This window comes from Vulpes vulpes, chromosome 14 (assembly GCF_048418805.1).
Source record: "Vulpes vulpes isolate BD-2025 chromosome 14, VulVul3, whole genome shotgun sequence".
Lineage (NCBI taxonomy): Eukaryota > Metazoa > Chordata > Mammalia > Carnivora > Canidae > Vulpes > Vulpes vulpes.
Genome location: NC_132793.1, coordinates 61,641,710 through 61,652,088, shown reverse-complemented (window position 1 = coordinate 61,652,088; position 10,379 = coordinate 61,641,710). Strand labels below are relative to the sequence as shown.

The 10,379-nt window shown below is 37.4% G+C and overlaps 1 protein-coding gene across 1 annotated transcript in view; it reads right to left on the bottom strand.

Moving 5' to 3' along the window:
- Nucleotides 1–1,387: 1,387 nt before the first annotated feature.
- Nucleotides 1,388–10,379, bottom strand: part of ELL2 (elongation factor for RNA polymerase II 2) — a 72,066-nt gene continuing 63,074 nt past the window's right edge. Inside the window, exons 10-12 of the mRNA XM_025992877.2 lie at nucleotides 7,328–7,499; nucleotides 5,380–5,424; nucleotides 1,388–5,286 (exon numbers count right to left, since the gene is read on the bottom strand). Coding sequence (XP_025848662.1) covers nucleotides 5,170–5,286; nucleotides 5,380–5,424; nucleotides 7,328–7,499 — 334 coding nt within the window. The 3' untranslated portion in view covers nucleotides 1,388–5,169. The remainder of the gene's footprint in view (nucleotides 5,287–5,379; nucleotides 5,425–7,327; nucleotides 7,500–10,379) is intronic.

Sequence of the window (10,379 nt, the reverse complement as noted above, 5' to 3'; positions counted from 1 at the left end):
CCATGCCCCAGTGAGAAGGCATATTTTCACTTTATAGCTGAGGAAAGGAGTTAAGAGGCAAGTACAGTGTTAAATGTTAGGTGGGTGGGGATGGGATGCAGACACAATTATAACATTAGGAACGTCATTCATCCGTGAGGTTCCTCCTAAACCTAATTAGAATCATGCCTGGCACTGATCGTCGTTCTAGGTTTTCTGTATCGATGTTTAGTTGAGGATTTCTTCCTTTCGCTTTCCATTATCCCTTCAGAGAACTTGTAGAAACTGGAAGTTAAGGACCCAGCTAGGAGAGATATCCTTATGTCTAATTCAGACTGGACAGCTCTTAAGCTAGAGTCTGTTACTGAGACAGCCTTTTAGTATGAAGAGGAGAGGGTCCGATTCCAGGACTACCCTTCCCTGGTTTCTACCTGCACTGCCCTGCTCTACCTCAAATAGCCCGCTGTCACCACTGCACACATTCAAAAACAAAGGAAACATACTTTTTCTCAAAGTATTTTGGCTTTCCTTCACATTTATCAATCATTTCTGACAAAATCAACTCACTGAAAATAACCTACGAGGTATTACCCTACCCCTCCAGCCTAGTCTCCTTTGAGAATCAAGAGTTTGTGTAGCCGGTGTGGTGTTACTGGAATGATCACTGTGAAGCTCACACTAAGGGGCCAGCATTATGTGGGGCAGGATGGAGAAGTGGTTAGGAACACAGATGCTGGGGGCAGGCTTCCTAGCTTCCACTGTTTGCTAGCTGTGTCAAGGACAAGCCCCTTAACTCTCTAAGCCTCAGTTCACTCAACTATAAAATGGGGAGAACAGGGTTGTAGGGAAGAGTAATGGGACAATGTATACATAAAGTGTGTAAGCCACAGGAAACTCTTATTAAATGTAACTATGATTATTGTTTGAGTAGATATCACCTCTGGAGGGCATGCGATACACTTAGAAAACAGGCAGGATTGAGCAGCCCAGGTGGCTCAGTGGTTTAGCACCGCCTTCAGCCCAGGGTGTGGTCCTGGAGACCCAGGATTGAGTCTCACGTCAGGCTCCCTGCGTGGAATGGAGCCTGCTTCTCCCTCTGCCTGTGTCTGTGCCTCTGTGTGTATGTCTCTCATGAATAAATAAATAAAATCTTAAAACACACACACACACACACACAAAACAAAAAACAAAAAACAAAAAACAAAAAACAAAGAACAAAAAACAACAGGCAGGATCCTGGAGCAGATACCTGGCCCCAGATTCCTAGAGTCACCAACAAGAAGTATCTCTGTTCTAGGAGGATCATTTACAGTAGAGCATCAGAGAGCACTTTGTTATGGGTTTTTTTTTTTTTTAAAGATAAATTTAAGAGCCTTGAAATGAGACAAAGGAAAAACAATTACCAGAATTGCAAAGTTAACATTTTTATTGAACTGAAATTGGTGTAGAACAAAAGGGACCACCACAGCTGCTGAGCTTTGTAACAACTGAAAAGTCCCTGTGACATTTTACCTTTGAGAGTCCTAACATGGTTTGGGTGTAACAACTGAGAAACAAGTGTGTGTGTATACACACACACACTCCACTTCAAAATATTTTGAAATGAGCCTCCCAGCCTTGTTTAGTTTCAGATTACAAAGAACAATGATAACATCTTCTGTTGCCTTCATTTAGTAGTGTCAGTTAATATCCTTTTACAAAAGGTTCCTCATAATGCTGGCTATAATTTTCCCCCCATCTGGTATACATAAGAAAAGGATTTAGTAATACTCAGGCAAGAAATAAACCGTATGAACTTCAAAAGTAGTAAGGGCATATACCAAGCATACAGGACTCAACACTCACACTGCCAGAAACACCATGGACTGGTTGAAGGGTTTCAGCCAAGTTCCAGAAGCAAAGAATGCACTAATGGAAGGGATAAGGCAACCAAGGAGAGTGCTGGAACTAATGGACCACTTGTGTCTAATCCTCATTTCAGCGTCTTGCTTCCAACATCCAAGTATGCATTTGTTTTACATAATGTGAAATACTTAAGGAAAAAGAAAACTCCTATAAGGTTTAGAAGATCAATTAGAGATGAAAGGAAAGTTAATACTGAATTTTTAAATGATCGGTGTGCATGGAGCAATGACATAAATTGATCACACCAATTATTTTTGTGAGAGCAAGCACTGAACCTCCATCACTAGAGTTGGACGTTACCCCCTCTCAAGTATTCCAAGGGAAATACATGACAAGATAGGAAACAGAATCCCTACTTAAAAAAACAAAATCACATCTAGTCAATGTTCCTTTTGGTTTGTATTAAATAGGCTGCTCATTCAGTCTGGAGTTAATCTGCTGTTGGTAAAAATTTCCAAAAGTGCTTCAAATATTTTAGATGAAATGTGATAAACAATGCATTCTCTCACCTTGATAATGCTGTTTTATACTTACTGGGTCTCAAAATGACTAAAGAAATTCTTCTACCAGAGTAACTGGCCACTAAGTGGCCACTCATTCCTGCAGCAGTTGCGAGTAAAAGTTTTGCCGTACTAGGTAAAGGGAGATTTTAAGGATTTTAACAGGCTCATGCTCATCTTCAAAGAGATGCAGCCTCAGGTAATAGCAGATTGAGTGATTCATAACTCAGATTTGCAACTGATACAGATCTTGCAAGGATCTTCCCAATGTGCACATCAGATATCTAAATTAAGGCTTTTATAGGTAGGTTGTCAAGTCTATGAATGTGCAGTGCTGGATTTTCATAACATATCTCCAGCTTCCATTATTACCCAATTTGTAAACCAGAAGATGTGCTGATGTATGTTGGTGGGAGCTCCAAGGACTAAGGACCAACTAGAAGGCTTGTTCCTAAACAAGTTCTGAAATAAGAGTTGGCAGTGAAAGAGTTGAGAGGGTGCCTGACAATCTTGTAGAGGGGAAGAGTGATTTGTACCTGCTGACAGGGATGGGGTTAAAAAAAAAAAAAAAAGCCAATAGTTCAACTTCAAGACTTTGATATCTCAAAACCCAAAGATTTAACACCTTACCTAAGCCAATGGTTCTCATGCCTTCACTTGCAAAAGTCACCTGGAGGATATTTACAAAAGTGTGGATACCTGGGCCCTATACCCAGAGATTCTAATTTGGGTGATGCAAATGGTCTAAGCACCTTGCTTTTGAGAAACACTGCTCATAGCAAATAGCAGCAGAAATCTTTGATTAAAAGGCCAAGATGTCCAAGAAACGACACCAGTGAGGTCATTACCTACAGACAAATCCCTCAGGAGCCTCCACCATAACATGTGGAACAAAGTTATCCCCAATTAAGTTTCCTTACTTTTTTACAACTCAAAATTTGAAATCAATGAACATTTAGTAATGATTGTACCCATTCTGAGGTAAAAGGAAGAGCACCAGGGATCTCAGTGTGAAAAGAAACCAATTCCTTAAGAGGTCCATGCTATATAGAAATCTCATTTCTGTAGTGATGTTATAGAGTTATAGTGCACATGGTCTTTTATCAGTCTTTGCACAGTCTGTTTACTTTTGTATACTCTTCTATAGTCTCTACACTTCCAGTTAATGCTTTAGGATAACTGCAAAGAGAACAGTTCATCTATATGCTCTCTCAGGTTTTCTAGATACCAACATTTTCTGGTTTACACTGATACACAACAAAGTTATTTATTTATTTATTTATTTTTTGGATGCTGGAGACAAACATCTTTATTAAAGATACTACCAAAATTTTGGCAAACATTTCAAAACAGATTTGTAAACATAATGCTTCCCTTTTCAACTGGCAGCACTTTGAAAAGACAATACGATAAGACAACACAACTTGAATCAACATTAGTTCAAAATCCTTATATTTTTGACCACATAACTTATGTTCCCACATGATAAACAAATGATAGTTTAAATCAACGTCAACAGATAAACTCCATGAAATGAAAGTTTGTGCTGTTTGATGAATCACAGTATGTTATGGTTAAATATATCCGCTCTCTCTTTTTTTTTTTATATTCCTGGCTCCCAGGATGAAAAAAAAAATCTTTAAATATACATTTCATGTAGGTAATAGCTTCTTTGCATATCTCTCTTCAAAAAATACTTTATAGCAGTATATAAATAGGTTACCTACATGTTTAATTTTTATAATTTTGCCCCAAAACTATAGATGTTTCATTTTCATAACATATTGATTTTGCCCAACATTAATAAAGCTGACAAACTGTTGAAATGGAAATGCTTTTGTCTTCTACAATAGAAGTAGCAATTTGACAGGAAAACAAAACAAAACAAAACCCCTACAGTAACACTCGTCAGTTGTTTAACCTGAGCGTTTGGCCTACTGAGAGTAGCAGCTTTTTTCCTCCATGCACGCTCACATCCACACCACCTCCGCACACATACAGGTCGAGCACACGCTTTCAGACGCTGGTAGGCCACAGTATGCTTCCCATTGCTCTAACCAAGTGGGAAGCAGTGTAGCTAATGATTAACCACACTATGTACACAACTAGCAAACACCTTAAGGCAACCATTGCAATGGGGGGTTAACTTGCAGGGCGGATTTACTGTCTAGATCAAGTCAGCCTGTATGTACATCTGTGGGTGCATATCTATGCACACACATGTACACCTTTCTGTTTCTTAACCCTCCAAAACAATGTTTAAATTTTTTTTTGTATTTTGTGCAAATTTCTAAATATTCTACCATTTAAGGCAAAGAGTTTGCATTAAGAAAGGTCAGAAAATAGGCTTATGTTTATCCAAAAGCATTTCACTTTGCACATGACTTGTTTTTTAAACACACATAACTTTGAAGTATGGACATTGGATCCCCAATATCTTAAAAAAATCATTTCTAATGACAAACATAAGTTTTTAAGGAAAAGAACTGATTTAAAGTATAGACACTGGATCCCCAATATCTAAAAAAAAAAAAAAATTTCTATTGACAAACATAAGTCTTGGGGGGTAGGGTGAGGGTGGGGAGAGAAGGACCAGAAAAAGCAGCTTCAAAAATGCAGGGAAGCAAAGTAAAGTGGGAAAAAAAAAAGTAAATAACTCAAGTTTACTAATACTGAAACTTTCAACAAGCAAAGTTTCATTTTTTTTAGAATCTTAGAGCAACTCATTTGGAATTTTAAATAAATAAGCTTAAGTTTATTCACATCTTCCGGTCCAAGCAGAGATCTAGTGCCATGACTCTGCTTGTTGTTGGTCAAATTCACCTATTAGTCTTTTGATGTGAGCCAGCTTGTTATGAAGATACTCGCATCTATATTTTTCTTCATGATAATTGGGACTGGACTGTAGAGGAAAAAAAAAAGGGAGGAATTAGGTTGCAGAATTTGTAATACTTCCCAACTATGGGGTCAGGAAACCCACAGTGATAATTCCTACCTGCTTGATCTTCTGATATTCTTGTAAGACTTCTTCGTGAACATTCTACAAAATTAAAAATTAAAATCAGAAGGGAACTTTTTATTTTTGGGAATATATACAGCTAACACATTCAGCAAGGGTGTGGGAAATACTGATGATGGGAATTTAAATTGGTACAATCTTTAAAGAAGGCAATTTGGCAACTGCTATCAAAATAGCAAATGCAGAACTGACTCAGCATTTATACTTCTCTTTCAAATGTGCTTGTGCCTGAGTGAAATGCTGTGTGTACAAGGTTACTTGCTGCAGTACTGTTTGTAAAGCAAAATACAGTAAACAGAATCTAAATGTCTGTTAATCCATACAGAGGAATACTAAGAGGTCATTAAAAAGTGCTTCCCGCACTTATATAAAATTCCCTACGGTGCATTATATTGTTTAGTGAAAAAAGCAAAGTGCAGAATGATTAATACAGTTTGATATTATTTATTTAGAAACAGAATGACATATTCTAAGAACTTCATTACTTCTAAGATGCACATTTCATTTTAATGAGATCAGATAAGTAACGTATCACAGTTTAACTTACTGGAACATAAGACAATGGTACATATTGTGATTGATGACATCCTAAATTAACTACATATGGCCCACATGTGAATCTTGTGTATATATATATCTTACAAACACATACACAGACCTCTGAAGAATACACTGGAAACAAGTACTATTGATCGCCTCTAGGGAGGAATATTAGGTAGCTATTAGGAGAACCTGGTTAATACTAATGTGACCTTACATAGTATGGATTTAAGCAGTTATCAAATGCTGACATCTGTTCTGCACAACTTTATAATCTCCTTATTTTATGGATGGGGATTTTGATTAAGGTTAGATAACTTGCTCAAAGTCACACAAATATTAAATGGTGCAGCTGGGAATCAAACCCAGTATAGTTCTGGAGCCTCCTCCCAACCACTAAGTAGTCCTTGGAATTATATTTTAGTTTAAATATAATCATAGTATACTGGTAAATAACTATACATAAAAAAATAAACCCCAAACCACCATATAAGACCTCCTGCACCTTCAAATACTAATTCCTCTGACAAAGTCTTCTATAACTCTAAGCAGTCTGTTTTCCCCATTGTGGGAAACCCATTCATTCTCTCATGTAGATTCCTGTCAGAACAACAGTGGGAGGCCAGAGTGAAGGCACCATCTATGGTTGTGAAGTGCAACAAGTTATGTGGCTTACACAAGGAGGGGAACATTCATTTGTATTAATCCTTTTGCTTATTAACTATGAGAACAACGAGTACATGGGTCTGTCTGGTTTCTACTGGTTTGTCAGTTGTGGTAATACTGCTACTTAAAGTTTGAAAGTGAAAACAGATTAGTATGTGTTAACATATGTCAGACTCTGGAAGAGCTGGAAATACCAAACTTTTCTTCATTTAAACCCCAAATCTCTGTGGTATTAAACCCTGTTTATATTCTATATCTCTATCTTCCCTATTATATGCTAGATTGAGGTTTTTTTTTTTTTTTAATGTACTTAATATAACAATTTGGGGAACAGCACCAGCTCTAGCAGCTATAGCCTGAGTTGGCAGTGCAATCAAATGTTTCAGTAAATCCCAAATCCAACTTTTTTCCTATTTAGTTGTGTTTGCTTTTTTTTCTCGATACTTTATTATGTTATATAGTAAATATAAAGCATGTTATATATTTTATACATACTATGTTGTTTAAAAAGTTACTTTTTTCCACTGACAGAAATACAGTTCACTGTATTAACTTATTTAGTTTTCTAGCTAATTTTAAATGAAGACCAAAAGCTGCAGAGAGGCTGGTTTGCCGGAAGACATGCTCTGAAGGCCAATAGGGTGCCTGGGGAAGGGCCAGGAGAGAACCAATACGGTAAGATATGGAAGTCAGCCTATCTAGGAGCAAACATGTTTACCTGATACTCTTTTGAGCCTGGAGAAAGCCGCTTTCGTTGTGCATCTAGTTTGATAAATCTTCTAGCTACAGTCTCCATCCTGGCATGCAAGGCCCTGTACTCATCATACTCAGCATTGAAGTCATCCTTGTAATTTTGGCGTTGCTCATAGGAGACAATAGCAATATATTTTCTAAAAAAATAAAGGAGATAAATGAAGAGAGACTATAGTCCACATCATTCACATCTTACATTTAAACCCAATACTTAGAAACTGCATCCAAGCATGTTTCCCTACATTGAATGCTGGTCTGTCACTGTTTGGTGCCATGTCACTCCTTCAGACAACCTCCAGGTGAAATTAACCCACAGGAGAGCTTAAGACCGTCAGTGAAGGAAAGTCAATGTGAAAAAGACATGCTGGCAGTGGAACTGAAGTGTGACTAGAAAACAACAGAAAACAACACTTACATAGATTTGGCTTTCTAAGCCTTTCTCTATCCAAAATAATTCACTACTACACTAGCGGCAGAGGCCAACCCATCTGTTTTGCGTCACATGGAAACAGGAGTTGGTGAGTGACATGAAACCAGAGAGTGTCACATAGTCACTAAATGCTGAAGTCAAAGCTCTCTCTAGATCTGCTGCTTTATATGAGGAAGTCTGCCTTTTGACCGTTTACACCTGCTGCCAGCAAGGTGCCTCCGGCTTATTCCCTCTACTTCTTTCCTCCCACGTTTGACTAGGCAAATGTATAAAATACAAAAGAGTAATTGTCTCTTTTGAAATGAGAGACTAGAAAAAGAAAGAAAAAAGAGCATATTTCTCTAGTTCTTTTTCAACACTTAAGTATCATAGTCTGTAACTGAACATCAGTGTCTACTATTATTCTAATTTACTTTAATAAAAATGTCATAAACCTGTTTTACTTCAGGTTGTGAATAACTCTACGAAACTGGTGAGTGAAGGCCATTTTCCCAGTGTCAGTTTATTCAGCAGTAAGCAAATTAAAACTGCATTTTATTATTAAGACAAAGTTAATATTATTTGTGGTTCTGGGAAGTGGAATCACACCAGAGTCTGGCCTGGGTCTCTGTACTCTGTGTTCCTATTACAGAATGCAAAATTTCCTGGACTTTTTGAGATTAAAAATTGAGATTTGAAAGCAATTTTCAGGCAGGTATCAGGTGGTTCAGCATGCCCCAGGCATGCACATATATTCTTGACTGTGGGAAAACCTTGGAGTTCAGTCCTCTACAAAAATGGTTTTAGACAGCAAAATGTCTGGTTGGAAATGTGAGAAAAGTGATGCAACTGAGCAACCTTAATGTCCCCATTAATATTTTTATTCATGCTGAGTTAGACACTGTGGAGGTTTATTTTTCTAAGTGTAATTGAGACAGCAGTAGTATGCTGATTTAAAGCGTCCTGCTGGTATCTTTGCTATAAAAGGAACGTGGCCAGCCAAGCAGCAAGCTGTCCTCTCCTAGACAGGGCTGTCCTGACTGCACACCAGAGGAAGCCCAGGGCAGGAAAAGAGGTTCCTGGGGATAAGTGTATGTAAGCAAAATGGCTAAAGTGCTTGTGAAACTAGGCTTAATTTGCTTTATAAAATATCTTGCTTTCTCAAAATCAGACCCAAGTCTATACCCTCATTATTATATTTAATTTCCTTAGGGAAAAATCCCAAACTAGCCAACAGCTGTGTTGCTATTATAGAAGATTATTTGGTTATACTGGCATTTTAACGAAAAGCATTTCACTGTTTTTAACAAAAACTGTTACGGTTCTCTAGTTGGTTCCTATGCAGTGATGGAATAAACTTTTAAAGGGTTTGGCTATTTCACAAACACAAGTAACAGAAGTATTCTTATTATATAAAAATTAGGAATATTGTAGTTTAAGTATAAATTATTCAGAGGCTGATCATTAAGGTTTTATTGTCATGTCCTTTTTAGTTTTCTTACGAAACAACCGAAAGTTTAAGTTCTGTAATTTCGGTGTTTTTTTTAATTCATGGTTTCTCACCATTTTAAGAAAATTTGCTGTTTTTATATCAGTTTCAGGATAAAATAAATTGAGCAAACAATCACAGAGGTTACGTACTTTCATGATTTTTAACAGCCAGAAACATGACAAACATCAAAACACGCTGAAGCAGATGCAGCAACCATCCTTAAGATTAGGGAGTTAAAAACAAGTTTTTAATATAGAACTAACTGGTTAAGCTGACAAAACACAGCAACATCCTAAATCCATAGGGAAAAGATTAGAATTATTTTTTAGTCTCCCCCTGTGATTTTGTCACATATAATCAATCTATATCACCATTACAAAAAAAGGGGGAATTAAAATCCATCATAAGAGAATGAGAGCACAGTACTGCAGCTGTCATTTGGAGGGGACCAACTTTCATAAGACTTTTAAGGAGAAGTGGGACCCCTCATCGGTGGAGCCACGAGCTGTCCCCCAACCAACCCTTCCTGGGCCAATTCAGTGGCGGCTGCTTTCCAAAGCTCCCTCCCAGAACTCTAAAACCATACCACCTCAGATGAGAGAGTACTCAGCATGGTTTCTTGGGTTCTTTTTAGTTAAGAGATGATAACCAGCATTATGGTTTCATGCTGTATCATTCCCCATTAAGTATAGCTTTTGCACTACTGTTAAGCAAAAGTAACACATTTTCAGTATAAAATGTTCTCTACTCTAGAAATGAATATTTCATGGTACATGGAGGGCTAAACGGCATAGTTTAACTTTGTCCACTATGAGATGCTACTGAGAGAAAAAGTGTTCATACAGCTCAGAGTTCATTTTCCAATCTACATTCAAATTATTTTGCCCATTTGTTCATTTTCAAAGCTATCTACAGCCAAATCTGTTTGCTCTTCCAATCTCCATTTTTCCAGGCTCTTGCAACTTAATTATTTCTTCTTCCAGAAGCCTTTGAGTCTATGAAAAAGCTAGAATTATGTGTACAAGTTATAATTTCTGTGATAACCAGTTACAAAAATGTCCCCAGCTCAGCATTTAGCAACTTGTTGCCATAACAGGACAAACATTATAACCAGTA